This window comes from Agelaius tricolor, unplaced genomic scaffold, assembly GCF_023055355.1.
Source record: "Agelaius tricolor isolate 1412-34295 unplaced genomic scaffold, bAgeTri1.0.p SCAF_7, whole genome shotgun sequence".
NCBI classification, from domain to species: Eukaryota; Metazoa; Chordata; class Aves; order Passeriformes; family Icteridae; genus Agelaius; species Agelaius tricolor.
The window spans coordinates 9144920-9160561 of record NW_027269267.1 but is presented as its reverse complement, the minus strand read 5'-3'; the positions used below and the strand labels follow the sequence as shown (position 1 = coordinate 9160561).

Sequence of the window (15642 nt, the reverse complement as noted above, 5' to 3'; positions counted from 1 at the left end):
GCTGCTTTCAAGAAGTCCAAAGGTAACAGAGCACACTGTCATCTGTCACCTCGCAGCAGCAGAAATGTTTTCAAGAAGACCTGACAGAAGAATTAATCTGTGATTGATTTAGGAGCTCTTTACCCCCATGCTTCCCTTGCTGTTTAGAACAGCAAGAACATTTTGTAAGATGGGGGCAGTTTAAGAGGCCAGTGTTGTATGGTAAGATTAGTATAGCTTACTCATTGTCAGTGTGAAAATATTTACTGGTTTACTTTGAGAATTAGGAAGAAATTGTTACCTTATAAAAAATATTTTAACTTCTTCTCTGCACACTTGTTTTACATTCATCTGGATTTACCATATACTTATATCTGACCCTGGGAGTATGTAGCTAAATCATTACTGAGGACTTTTGTGAAGGGATAGGATTGCACAAAAACTTTGCAACACATGTTTCTAAATTTAAATAGATAAAATAGACATATATTTTGTAAATATGGGTGTAATTAGATACATTGTGACAAGCTGTAATGTGTGTACATCACTTACATGAGCATTGAGAAAAGATTTTAGAAGTTCTCGTGGTGATTGACCTTACTGTGTGCTGGTAAGAGCTGCACTCCCTGTGACAGAATTGGTGGATACTTGGGATTGTTAAACTGTAATTTTAATTTAAAAATATATAATTTTCATTTAAAAGTAGTTCCCTTACTTTTTCCCCATAGTAGCTGATAATATCTAGCCTAAAACAATGAACCATTTTCTATCACTTTTTACTTATTTGAAGGTCTTATGTAGCAAAGAAAACAGGGCATTGAACTCAGATGTTTGGAAGACATCATCAAAATCTTGTATTTTAAAATGAAGTTGTGGTGAGTGCCTCAAGTCAGTTGGGAATCATCATAGAAACATGAAGGTACAGTAATATGGCAGAGATGGTAAGTTTGATTTACCAGAGACAGAAGACTTGAAAAGTAAGATGTATTAAAGATTATGTAAATTCCTACTAACCAAGAAAAAAATGTATCATAAAACTGTTAGGTCTTGAGGTCACCCCAAAATTAGACTAAGAAGGAAAGGTAAGTGTTTCAAAATGACAAATATGAAAGCTTACTGAATTTCTGCTCTGAATGAACAACTTCATATCCTGGAAAAAAAGGACAGTTTAATCCTTTTCTTTGTTTTTTTTTGGTTTGTTTTTTTTTTTTTTTTAAATTAGATGCAGTCACAAGGAAAACCTCTTGCCACTAAAATAAAGTTTTATGGAAGTGGTGAATGTCGGTATTCAGGTATGAAAATTTTGCCTTTCAGGTGAGAAATTCAGATGTGAATGCATCTGTGTGTAAAGGCTTCTAATCACAGACTAGCATTAATGGGAAAAAACACCTAAGCAGAGGATGGATGCTAATTTATTGGATGTTGCTTACTGAGATTCTTCTGGAATAACATCACAGTTGTAACTTTTTGGCCCTGAAGGTGAGACCTGATTGATTTAATGAACCAGGAACAGCCTGTCTTAAATAGGGTATGTGCCTTCATGTTCATAATTGCTGCAATTCCTATTTTGACAGAGCACACAAAATGACAGCAGATAAATGTTACATATTTTAACTTCTGAAATGTCTCTCATCAGCTGCTTGTTTCATCTGATTAATGTGCCCTGTCAGTGCAGAGCTTTAATCAGCCACAGACACTTTCTGGAAAATGATCAGGAGCAGATTTAGATGGAGAGCGATGCCAGAGGTACTCAAGGTGAGGTTAATTCACATCTGCCTTCTAGAGTGGGGAGTAAATGTCCAAACCAATAGGCCAGCACCTTAGAGATGAGGTGCCAGCTTTGCATTTTGGTGTGTTTATGCACGGATTTGCAGTAATTGTACATGGAATAAGTTGTGTGCTGGACTCGACAGCAAACAGAAGTGCTTGTGATTGCCTCAGTTTTGCCTTTGTGGCCCTCGCAGCACCAGTTACATCCTTCAGAATGGGTGTCCTGGCTACTCCTCCTCCCTTTCTGCTGCCTCATGGGGGTCATTTTAAACAGAAATGGAAACAAGGCACTGTGAAACGCTCAGGCAGATTTTTCAGTAGGGCTGCTCTTTTGGAGAGAAACATTCCTGGCAATGAAAAGGGCTGAACTCACAGAATGCATCAATACTTCATTGCCATTTTAAATGTTTTAATAATGGTGGGCAGTGCAGTAACTCAAAAACATCCAGGTGTCATTTAAAAAAAAAATGGAGGGGAAATGGAGTTTTTTTAAAAAAAAGGAGCTTCAACTTTGGAGCTACAAGGAAAATAAGAGAGCCCCACAAAAGCACAATAATTCATGTTTAAACTTTTTTTCTTCATGTTTATTGTGATCATCCCTGCTCTTCTTATTTTTTTAAGCAACGAGAAGAAAAAATACCAAACAGGAGAAAGATAAATATTTTCTGAACAAAAAAAAAATTAAATGTCACTGCAAACCTATGGAAATGTGTGTGGCAATTCACAACCATGTTGCATTGAGGGTAAGCCTAGATTTCTCCACTGATGTTCTTGGAGAGGCATAGTGAAAAACTCAGAAAAGAGTCCAGGCACAGTGAGGCAGAAACTGTGAAGGTCATTCTGATCTAGGACATTGTACCATGTTAAAAAAATCATTATCTATCTTTTTTGTTCAACTACTTTACTACCAGCAGTCTTAATTATATGTATATTATATGTATTTGTATATATGTAATACATATAAATACAAAAATATGTAATTATATGTGTATTTTATGTATGATGTGTGTTGTAGTACACACATTAGTCTGATTCTGCATCTGAACACAAATAGGCAAAGTGCTAATGGTCAGAACAGAAATGTTACCACTGACATCTTATGTGCAATTTGCTTACACAATTCCACTTTCCTTATACATGAGAAGAAAAACAGTGGACCATGCAACATGTCAGGTAGTTTTTTAAACCACATGGTTTCTGGATGGTTCCTGCTTTGATCTTGTTTTCCTCATCAGCTGAAATGATGTGATATGCTGAAAAAGTCTTTCTGTTCTTTACAGAAAGATAAAAGAGAATTGATTGGAGAAACCTGGGACACTGGCTGTGCTAAGCCTTGTTCATGGTGATTTGGCTCTGTGCATCAGAAATGAACCAAGCTTCTTCAGATTCAGAGGAAAGGAAAAGGGAAAACTTTACAGGAGACAGGTGGGAACAGGCAAGGAGTGTATTAACTAAAAAATTACTTCTGCCTAGCCATGAACTATGGGCCTCAGCAAGGATGTGGGTGTTGTGCCATGAGGATTGATGGTAAGGAAAATTCAGGGAGGGCTGCAGAGTGCTGTAGCATTAACTCATCAGACAACTCAAATGCCAGTGGCAGCTGACTCTTCACCATAATTTACCATTGGCCAAAATGCAGTGGAAGCCCCCAAGGGCACCAAGCAGGAATCCATTAGCCATCAACTATTGCCCTGTAATGTCCTTTAGCAGTCAAGGGCTTATGTGTTTAAGCTGCTATCCTAATAACCTATACATCACTCTTCTTCCCAGGGCACAACAGCAGTAGCCTCTTCAAGCTAGAAAAGAAAAAAAATCACCAGGGAAAGGGAAGTTTTACTAGTGGGAGATCTAAAATTAAAAACAACAAGTTGTTTGTAGTCTTAAGTGTATCACTCATTCAAAAGAAGTTCTAGGGTAATAAAAAACTAAATGCAATTTTAGCATGTGTAGGAGTGTATTTGCATGGGGAGAAAAAATACTGACACAGGATTGGAGTATGATCTGGCAGACTCTCCCTGCCAGGTGGCAAAAGTCTCAGTGAGATGACATTGTGTCCCTTAATACAAAAGAAAGTGTCATAAGTCACTGTAATTAGCAGTCAAGGGCTCTGATTTTGATCAAGGTGGACACACTAACAGAAAACTGTGTGAGAGGATCTCTAAATCCAGCTGAGAAAGAAATTAAATGCCTCCAGCCTTTTGTTGCTCCCCTGAAAGCCTGAGCAGTGAAAATAGCAGAATATTATTAAACCATCAAAACTTAAGAAGTCATAAATACAAGAAATCAAATGAATAAATAATATTGTGGAAATTGTAGTCCCTAATCTAACCCACTCATTGAAATTTTGTTTTTCGTAGTGATTTCTCTGGAAGTTCTAAAAGTCCAGGAGGGAGGGGGTTGTATATATGAATAAACTGATGTAAAGAATCTTACAACAGGAGGCTTTAATAACTACTCATACAGTGGTCATCTAACCTGGAAGAAATTCATCCCAGTTCAAAGCCTAAATTATGGACACACAAATTATCAGACATTTGTGTCTTCAATGAGTTTCCAAAGAGATGGATGGATGCTTCCAAGCTTCTCTTGAGTGTAACTTAAGCCAGATAGGGATTTGTGAGATAGTCTCAGGCAAGTGTCCAAGTTATCAGAGTAAATCCAGAAGTAAAAAAGCTTTATCAAGACAAATGAGTGAAGGGAAAAATATAAATCCAGCAATTGTGTGGCTGGAGCAGTGTAATTCTATAATAAGAGGCAATTTAGGTATGATTTAGCAGCATATAGGCTTCATGCTGTATCTTGGCACAAGGATGAACTCTCTTTTAGTAATCTAGCTGAAGGATAATTTTAAAGCAAAAGCCTCATCCTTGGTGCCATAATTTATTGTATCATGTTATCTTGCTTAGACACATCCATTAAATATGACATAATTCCTCAGTGTTTCCTCTGTTGATATTACTGAAAATGAACATACAACCAAGGCTGCATCTGTCATCTGCTGACAGAGCTGGATCACCCCCACACCTCCACACTGAGGATTGGGAGGGAGAAAAATCAGCAAAAGAATTATCACAGCACTCCTTTGTATTTCACAAGACAAACTGCAGCGTTGTGAAGACCTGTAGTGTTGCCCTGTGCTGCAGGGTTTGGGTACTGAGGTGTTCACACCTGGGGGCTGTTCCTGGGTGTGAGGAGGGATGCTGGAATACTTCATGAGCTATCACAGGAGAGCTCTAGCAGGCTGGGAGGCACCTCCTTAATTTCTGCTTGTGGAATGGGGATGCAAATGTGTCAGGAGTAATACAGCTGCAGCAGATCCTATTAGGAAGAACAAAGTGAACTAAGGAGCTCTGGAAGTCCTTTCCCAGAGTGTGATCAGGAGCTGCTAATTAGAAACTGGATTTGACAGCCCAGTGCTGAAAGAGAAAGGGAAAAGCAGGAACGTGGTTTTGAGCAGGGATGCAGCAGGAAAGGAGGCCCGAGGGCAGGCGCATAGGGAGGGAAGGGCTGAGCAGGATTCCAGCTCCTTCCCCGGGACCGGCGCTGCCAGCGGGTGGCACCGCGGGGCTGCTGAACCACCCACCCGGGCGAGACGGGCACAGGAGAGGCTGCCGTCCCTCTTCTCACGTCTTTCGAGGCGTTTTCTTGAGCTGGAAATCGCTGGTGGAGTCCCTCTCTCCAGGCAGAGAAAAGCTACCCTGGGCACGTGTAAACGAAGTGGATCTGCAGCGCTGGGAAGGGAAGTCTCGCAGAGATGATGGTTGTGTTCCAGTGCTACATTAACAGATGACAAAGCTGGTACCCTGCCCAAAGGACGCCATCTGGGCTCCCTCTCCCTCAGTCCTGAGCAAAGGCAGATTAGTTTTACCTCTGCCTTTATACATGGGAGTTTATGCTGTTGCAGCTTTAGTCCAGCTCTTCTGGAAACTACTGACAGCTTACTGAGATGAAATTTCTGTCTGTACTTAGGATGTGCTGCTGGTGGTGTCTCTTCTACAATAACACAGCAGTGTGCAGCCATTCTGGCCCGTTTTGTGGTGGTGCTGCCTGACTTCAAGCCAAGACTGGTGTGGCAAGCAGCATCTGGACCAGACATGGATTTTTTTAATACAGCACATGGGTCTCTCATGATGACTGCAAAAGACAGTGTGGGGAAGCACTGGAGCAGGGAATTGCATTGAGAGTTATGGTGTAAAGCAAGGACCTAGAAGGATCTGCCAGTCATTGGAGTCTCATTGACATGTTTTTCCCTGGCTCATATTTATCCCCTTTTCTGCTCTCTCAGCTTGGAATCATTTATTTGCAAACAAAACAGAAAGAGCAGAAGTTTCAGGCTATGTCATTCCCTGGAGTGAAGGCAAGCACACAGAGTGACAGCCTCAGGCTGCATGTGAAGAGTCTTTTCAGGGAAGACAACTTGACAAGTCCCTTGTTTGCTTCTTCCTCTTTGGTGTAGAATCAAGGGAAGGTTGGTAAATAGTGATTGCACAGCATTCAAAATAAAGACTTCAGGCTACAAAATAGAAGAGGTTAATCATGGTCTCTACTTGGCTTTCCCCCTGCTGCATGAGAAGGAGGAGCTGGATCACTCACTCTGTTCTTCACATCACACTCTCTTTGGAAGTTTTTACTTGCAGAATTTTTCATTGTCCCTTTTAGGGACATGTGTGAAACCCCTAGGCCTATTGCAAACACCTGGCATTAGATTTGTGCAGCAATACACAGACCATTATTGTGCAGAGCAGGAGAGGAGCTAAATTAATTCCTAAGCAATGAGGTAAAATTACTGTGAGGAAAGGAAGAACCCTGAGACATGAATACTTTTACAGTACTGTCATGCTGAAAAAGGATCAGTGTTGACTGAACTTTTGAGCACAAAGAAGGATGAAAAATGCTTGTGTAATCAAGTAGCTCAAAACAAATTTTATAAACAGACTGAGATAGCATTTCTTTAGTTTTACACTCCTACATAATTAATACACAGCTGACAACATGTTTTTTTCTTGTACAGGATGTATTTTCCAAATAAGTACAAAGTTTAAAACATTCAGGTTTTTGTAATAGCAAAAATGTTTCATTCATTTAGAAGGTGAAACAATGAGAATCAAATCAGGGGTGATGAGTAGGCGGTTTTGGTACCATTTCTACTCAAATTTGTCACTTGCAGCAAGAGGCAAAATTTGCTGTGCTTGTCATGTCACTTTCAGAGGTAACAGAAAACTCAGAGGCATCAGGGAGCAGCAGAACTCACCAGCTGTGGAAGGGCCCAGCACCTCTGCCCTTTCTTTTGAGTTCAGGCAGTGAGATCAGCTACTGCATTTAATAATTGCTAGGCTGAAGGCAGCTGAAATAAACTCTGTTTCATGGTCTGTGTTCAGGCTGTCAAAAGGACCTCAGACTTTGCAACTGTTGTGACTGATCCAAGATCAGCCCCTTCTGAGTTTGTAGCCTGTCAGAAACCTCCTGAGCCGATAAATCCATGTTTTCAGGGGCTATGGTGCCTGAGGAGCTTCCAGGAAAGGTAAAGTTGCAGAAGCTCAGAGCATCCTGGATACCTGCACTGGCTCACCCCAGAGAAGGCACAAGTTACTTGCCCTGAGCTAGGGAGAAGAAAAAGGCAGTGAGAACACTGCCATTCCTGGTCAGGGAGAGAAGGCTTGTCTTCACTGCAAGAATGGACATCCACAAATCAGAACTGCCTCCCTCCTTTCCTTCCCAGCCACTCCAAATGTTTAACTTCCAGAAGCTACCTCCATAAATAAAAATGTGGGCACCAGACCCTCTGATGACATCCAGCATCCCTGGAAGTGTTACCCCATCCCTGAAAGCATCCAAGGGCAGGTTGGTTGGGCCCTGACCAGCCTGAGTTAGTGGGTGGCCTCCCTGCCCATGTCAGGGGGCTGGAAGTAGATGATCTTTCAATCCAAGCATCCTATCATTCTGTAATTCTGTGATCCATTTGGGATGGCCATCAAAGGGGATCCTGTGAGACTCAAAACCATGGAAAAAAAGCCTATCCAGTGACATTTCTCCTCAGTTTTGGCCAGAACAGAGGGGAATTTTGAAAGGAATTTAGAGAGGCTTGAATGTACCAGACAAGAAAAATGTTAGATTCCACTTTGAAGTTTCTGTGGACATTGAATTACTGGCAGAGAAATAGTAATAATGATTATTTATCAACAAAGATCAGCATGGACTGCATCTCAGTCCTGAGGTGATTAAAAAGAGACAGGTGTGGGCAGAGGTAACTCTTCTGTGCTCTCTATGTTACACTTCAGCATTAAAAGTTATACAAAGTGGCAATACATTTTTTAGCAGAACACCTGATCACTTGTATAATTTATTCTATCCTTTGTATCACAATGAAAAAGTTTATTTCAACAGTTTATACATATTTGAGTTATGAAATGTTATATGCAGAGATGAGAGAAACATATTCAAAACAGAACTGGGGTCATGATTAAATGGTTAACTTATTTCCCAAATGAATGAGAAAGGAAACAGGGTGCTGCAACCTTTTGCTCTCACTTCCTCCTGAGAGAAGACGTAGAGTCTGTCCCAGAGAGAGCAGGGCTGCTGTGCTCACACATCTCAGGCAGCCATGGGGAACTGGGTGGAGAATGAAGGACTGTCCATCTTCGTCGTTGTAAGTACAATTTCTGTTGGCATTTGTGTCCAGTGAAAAGTCCTGCAGAAAGCTGTGCTGAGCAGTTCTCACTGTGCCAGTGAAAGGTGCACCTGATTATGCTGAAACTGGGGCAGCAAATGCAGGGAAATGCTTTGAGGGAATAATTTTTAGGGAGCTCTCTGGTATTTCAGTTGCTGTAGGCTTCATTGTTAACTGATAAATGATTGTGTATTAACTTTGCTTAGTTAGAAATACTTTAGTTGAGCAAAACAAATAACTTTAAAACTCACTTAAATACATGCACTTCAACAGAGATAGCAATTAAAACAATCACCCTTTCTTTCACTTTTATGAACAGAAGGGGATCTAACTAAAAGCACAGTGTCTTGATGGTATAAAATATTTATTAATGTCAGATTCAAGGGAGGAAAGAGCAGAGATTTAGAGCAGAGATTCATGAATCCTTTATTAAGACAACTACTATTTGAATTGAATTTGTTCACAGTTTGCATAGAGGGGCTGTGAAAGTAGGTTAAGTTAATTCTTATCAAGATTTAAAAGTATGGAAAATCGCAGTTGCATTTACAAGAGCTAAAGAATAAGCAGGGCAGTCCTCCTTGGATAAAAATGAGTTTGTATTCTAGTGGGGTTTTTTTACTTCACATTGTGATACAAGGGCTAAAGGTATACCTCTATACCTATATTATGTACATATACAGATATGTATTAAAAACATATGCATAACCAAAATCTAAGAGCAGTTCAAGTATTGTGGCTACCTTTTGTTAGTAGATGCAAATACTGAGAGGAAGAAAAAGAAAGCATAGAATTTGTATATTTTTGGTGACTGAAATGTGAGCATCTTTATTCCAAGAAGTATTTCTGCTGCTATGAGCAGTCAGTACTTGCGTATGACCTTGTAATTTAGGAATATAATCCCATAGCTGTGGCACTTCAGTGCTTTGAAAGGGAGGGACTGTTTGTGCTGTCACCTTCAGTGAATTGAGGAAGTTGAAACTGCCAAGAGGTAAATTCTGGCTTTCTTTTTGCCTTTTTTTTCCCCCCACCAGAACTGAAATATTAAAAGGATTAAGTAAGAGGACTTCATTTTGCTCAAATAAGGAATTTGGGTTTTGAACCTCAAAGCTATAACAAGATGAGGGTAATAGGGAAGGAAACTAACAGACATAAAGAAACCAGCTAAAAGGACAGACCACTGGAAACCCCACCCAAGTGTTCTGCTTTAGCCTCTCCACCTTTACTGCACACTGAGCAGGCACAGGGCTGTCCAGTGCTTGACAGAAACAGGACAGACACAATTCCTGCTGATGTACCTCAACAAAACAGAAACATGCTGCCAGAGTGTGCCACTGTCACTTTTAATAAGTGTCCTAAGCACTTAATCCTGAGATGAGCTTGGTATTTTAATGAGGACTTGGGGATTTCCTATATACTCCCTTACCCTGATGGAAATCCCTTCATTTCCCAGTATTTATTTACATTTTCAAGATCTGAAATAAAACCAGGTTTTTTTACAGTGTTATTTGAGCCAAAGAACTAGCAAAATATATGGGTTAGGAGGGGTGAAGAGCTGTAATGTCACCTTTTCTGGGCTTTCTCCCAGTTCTCAGACTTTCTCTCTGTTTACATGCAACACTTAGCAAAACTACTTAAACTGAGTGCAGCGTTACAGATACGGGATGTATTTCAATATGGGATATATGTTTCAATATGGGATGTGGAATCAGCCAACCAGCTCCAGAAGGGCAAATATCCAGATTTATTATGACCTTTTTGGCCAGATGGACTTGTAGCTGCCTAAGAGTTAATAACATGCACCTCAGGATATGTAAATCTGGGAAAATTCTGCAGTACATCCACAAAGCCTGGTTTCAGGTAGTCTACATGCTACCAAGGGCCTGTGTTGAATATTCCCTGCTGGGCGATTTCAGATCCTCTTCTTGAATTCAGCCCTATGTGCAATTTAGTCCATCTAAATTTAGATCTCAAGCTTCTTTGTCACAGCTTCCAAGTCTTCCTCTCACACAGGTCCCTGTGGAATGGAGCTGCCATTTGGAAGAGTCCCTAACCTTCAGTGGTAGAGATTTAACTGGGCTCAGAATTAAACAATTGTAATATGACAGTCCTGATACAACCAGCCCTAAACTCCTTGACCTGTGAAAACATTTCAGCTGCACATTGCTGTGTTTTGGTCTATTGCCACTCCTGTACCCTGTGTTCACAAATCAGAGCCTGTTTACAGCAGAAAGATTTCTGTCACCCTTGCTGAAAACTTCATACCCTGCAGTACATCTCTCTGTGCAAACAGGAGCACAGGGAAGTAACTGACTGTTATCTGAACTGTGTAAATTCAGATGGATTACTTCTAACAACAAACTGTAAGCTTCCTGTTTAATTCTCTTTCAGCTTGTGTGGCTGGGCTTAAATGTCTTCCTCTTTTGGTGGTATTATCTTGTGTATGATGTCCCACCAAAATTCTTCTACACCAGAGTGCTCCTTGGCGTAAGTACAGACATTATTGGTTTGGCACAGACAGAGCACACAGCAGTTTAATAGTTTTAGCTGATCAAAACTGGAGCAGCAGGCTCATGTAGAAGTCACATGCAAGCAGATAACTGAATGCAGGCAGATGTTCAGTGCTTCTGAACAGGAAGCTGGTGCACAAAATAGAGAGATCCCATTCTAAAGATGTTTTCAGTTAATTATTATGCTCTTGGTAATTAAATTAAGCATTAATTGTGGCTACTTTATTAAGCAGAAGATTAATAAAATATTGCCTTTGGACTGTTGTGCAGTCATTTCTCCTTGCAATTATTTTTCAGACCATGAATAGTTTATAAAGATATTGGCTCTGAAAAGCAATCACCATTCATATATTCATCAAGAGTGTGAGTGGTAGCCAGGTAGTGAAGTGATCCTGGATCCTGAGCTATTCCATGTAATCCAACTGGTTAATGCAGCATTGAGTGTCCTACTACAAACTTGCTTCCAAATCTGCCACAGGTCATGACCAATTGACAAGGAAAATTAATTTGTTCACCTATTTTAAAACCCTGATCACAGGCATAAAAATCAACCTAAGCTTCAGATTACAGAGCACAGCATTTTGCTGAAGGTTTGCAAAGCCATGGTTTAATTCTACAAAGCCTGAAATCCCATTCTGCATACAGCTTCTGGTCTGTGGATCAAATCCTGTCCTTTGCAATCATGATGCAGTTGCCTTTCAAGTCACAGAGACTTGTGCTTGGATAAGTACAGCTCAGTGTAAACCCAAACAGCTGTGTTTTAAAACCTAAAAGGTGCCAGTCCATGCAAGGAGAGCAAACATTATTTCTCTTCCCTTCATTGCATTTTGATTAATATGGTCATTTTTTCTTCATTTCAAACAGTTCAAAAATATTAAATAATTAAGGGTATAAAGACCAACATTAAGGAAACAGATTCCTAAAAGCTGAGGCAACAAATTTCCCTAGACTCCTTTACTGACAGAGAACTTAAACCACTTCTCTTTATAAGCTGTCCATAACCCCCACCAACTGAAACCACAGACTATTTACAGCCTTGGGACACAAAACTCTACCAATGGCTTAGATTTGCACCTGTGTTTGACTGCTGAATGCCAAACATGGCAGGGAGCTTTTTATACAACCATGTTAATTCAAAACTAAAAACAGGAGGTGTCTGTCTGCAGGAGCATGTTCTGCCTGCACATGTGTTTCTGACTTGACCAGAGCATGATTCCTTGGAACATTCATGGTGTAAATGTGAACTCTAGATCTCACACCAGTTATGATATAACACATAAATGAAATCTGTGTCCTGGATAATGTCTTAGGTAATGCAATTAATAACAGCATCTCTCTAATTCCAGCGTGCTCTGGCTCTTGCTAGGGCCCCTGCAGCCTGCCTGAATTTCAATTGCATGCTGATTCTGCTGCCAGTGTGTCGAAACTTGCTCTCCTTCCTCAGAGGATCAAGTGCGGTAAGATGAAGAAAGAATTTCAAAATTTGTGAAAGATATTATCTTTCATACCTAAACAGACTTGCAAGTATACCAAGAAACTGTGTCCAAGTTCCCCAAATATACCATATTTTGAGGATGTCCTTTTATGAGAAGCAGATAAGCCTGGAGTTTGGCTGTGAGCAAGACTGAGGTCTAATGCCCATGGGGTATCTAGAGCTCTGTTGAGAGTTTAGCTGAATTAGTCTCCTTTGAGTCCTCCCTTTTCAGCTGCCTCCTGGGCATGGTCCTGCCCTGGATGCAAAGTCCCTCTTTTGGCTGGCAGAAGCTATTGGTGTTCACGCACATCCACTGTTTGTCACTGATGCTACACCCACTTAGAGAGAGAAATATCAGCCCCTCTCCGTCTTTGCATGCTCAGTCCTTAAGGCAAATGTTGTCTTTTGCAGACTTTCAGAATGGGACTTTTTTTCAGCTGGCTCATAAATTTACATTCTATCTTGTCTGAATTGCATTTCCATCTCAGATGAAATAATTCACACGCCTTTTGACTTTTTTGAGCTCCCAAATGCAAATGTAATACACAGCACTGAGGAGCTGACACTAAGGAAAGGACAGCTTATCCTAAGTGACAGCTGGAGAGGCTTCCAGACTCTATCACACTGCCAAAATCTTGATTTCTGGCTATTACAGCAGAAATAATGCAGACAATGCAGGCCATGGTCCAGTGAAAAAGCAATATGCTCCTCAAGTTCATGAATTGTCCTTCCAAATGTATAATGATTCTTCCTTTCTTTCTGGACACTTTTAACAAAAACATGTTCAACAAAACCAGTTCCCAGAAGTCATTTTTCATCTCTAAACCCAGTCTGAATTTCTTAATGCAAATGAGACAGCCTACAGGGGCTGGAGAGGCAGAGCAGAAGAGGAAGTGATAAAATAGATGCAGTGTTTCACCAGTCCTTCATAAGGGAAGAAAGTGGGATATGAAGCAATAAGAAAATAACCAGAGACAAAATAGGCTGTACTCCCATCTAGTACATCATACATCTTCACAGTGAGTGTGGCTGAATAAATGAGATGTGCCTACTACATTAAACTCTTTAATTACATTTATGAGCAAGGCCAGCGCTCTAGCCTTTCTAAGGAATAACACTTAGGAATATAAAATTGGAAATATATGTCAGGCTTTCAGTCTTTTCCTATACTCCTTCAGATCCTGAGATGCTACAAAGCAGCCAGCCATACCCTCCATTCATGGAAAAGGAGGAAGGATAGTAAATAAAGCTGTAGGGTTAAAGTTGTTATTCCCCAGGCAGATCAGCAAGTATAAGCCAAAATCCAGAGCTGACTCCTCTGGCAGGAGAAGTCAATAATGAACATAAATTTCAAAAGAATTAATGCTGCTATGAATGAATTCAACTGGAAAATAATGATGAGCCAATGATCATATAAGGCATTTTTAAGATTGCACAGGTGAAAGCAAGCTGGGCAGAGGTGTTCTGAGCTCAAAACAGTGAAAGAGCTGGGTGTACACATGGAGGCTACTGCAAGGCCAAAAACTGATTCTGGGTGTTGAGAATTGTTTTCCAGCTGGGACTTTGTGCTACTTGTCCTGAATTGCTCCTCTCCTAGCATGCATAACCAACCTAACTTTTCTAACCAAGGTCTTGGGAAACTGTCCCTCTTTGTATTCAAACTAGAGCCAGTCCTTCTGCCTTGGGCACTGTGGCACAGTCACTCAGGCTACACCCAGATAAAAGTGAGTCCCAGGCAGGGAGACACCATTCCATTCCTGCTGGCAGCACGCTCTCCTGCTGATGGCTGGGAATGAGGAAGCAAAGGGCTCTGAGGGTGAGCAAGGAGGGCAGGGAGGGGCATAGAACAGCTCTTAGACAGCTGCTGCTTGTTTAGCTCCAGTTGCTTTTTGGCAGTAAAGCTACGCCCCAGGAAGGATGTAATTTTAGACCTTAAGCAAAAACACCCACGGCCCAGTGAGCCACCGGCAGTGGCAGTGCTGTGGTGGCCTCAGCACAGGGGGACAGCTGCTTTGCTTGTTGTGCAGTTGTCTCTGATTAGCTATGCTCTGCAGGTAACAACTGTGAGGATCTATAAGAAAAATCATTTAAATGTCAAATAACTCATTGGAAGAGAAGTGACCTTCCCAACAGCAATGTCATTGGGGTCAAGAAGAGGAAAGAATTGCTCGAACACAGTGTTCAAGGGGAGTGTACAGAAAAGTCTCGCCCTCTCCATCCTGCCACCCAGAAATCACAATACAAAGTTATTTGTAATAACTTTGCAACTTTTTAATTGAAAAGATAGCTGTATTGTTTTTTGCATGTCCATTATTGCTGTATTAACTGTTGTTAATGAGCCACATTGACTGAAGGCATCTGGAGCCCTCTGCCATTGCTTGGCCTCTACTTCTTGCATCAAGTGGTGTTTGCAAGGGAGTCAAGCACTGCCTCACTATGCTACATTTTATTCTACAATATTTTTTTATTGTTTCTCAATATAGGTGATACAAAAAGGCCAAATTTCTTCTGGTTGTCATTGTAGTCTGAAGTGATTGTGGCAGCCCCAGAGTGTTTGTCTCCTGTGAGGAAATACTTGTGGTAGTTTGCACAGTGTTTTGTTCCCTTATCTGGTCAGCAAACACAATGCAAACATACAGCACATGACAGTCATGCCTTCTACTGTGTGGAGACAGCAAATGGCAGCTTTACAGGGACTTAAGGCTTTAGGGAAACTCCCAGTGACTGCAGCAGAGTTCATGTGGGGTCTGTTAGGAACCCATAATAATGAAAATATCACTCTGTTTTTCTTGAGAATTAATTTCTTTGGTTTGTATCTGCAGAGATTTTTGCTGGGTTTTTTTTTTTTTTTTGGTAACTCCAAAATCAAGTTGTAAGTGAATGCCTGGGAAGTAAATCCAGTATTTTGGAGAAGGAATGCCTTCATATCGCTGCCATAGGTGATATGATTTGGGATGGGAGCTCTCTGAGACAGTTACACCCAAACTTTGCAGCTTGTTTCTAGATTGTGACCTACAATAGGATCCTGGTGCTAGCAAAGCAGTAACTCTGCCATGGCAGACTGTGATCCCTCATTTTGTTTATAATGTACAATTTAAAAGAGATGAGATGTATTCCTTTGTCATACTGGATGTTAAATTTTTTCTCCTTATCAAATACTTTGTTTCAGGGGGACGTGTTAAAACATAATCTGGAAATCCTATTTTCTGAAAGATGGGGGGAAATATTTTTGTCTATATTCTGGA

The 15642-nt window shown here is 40.7% G+C and overlaps 1 protein-coding gene across 1 annotated transcript in view; it reads left to right on the top strand.

Annotated features, from left to right (window-relative positions):
* Nucleotides 1–100: 100 nt before the first annotated feature.
* The window catches only part of CYBB (cytochrome b-245 beta chain), a 29887-nt gene continuing 14345 nt past the window's right edge, over nt 101–15642 (top strand). Inside the window, exons 1-3 of the mRNA XM_071430328.1 lie at nt 101–8395; nt 10805–10900; nt 12270–12380. Of these exons, the coding sequence (XP_071286429.1) occupies nt 8351–8395; nt 10805–10900; nt 12270–12380 (252 nt within the window). The 5' untranslated portion in view covers nt 101–8350. The remainder of the gene's footprint in view (nt 8396–10804; nt 10901–12269; nt 12381–15642) is intronic.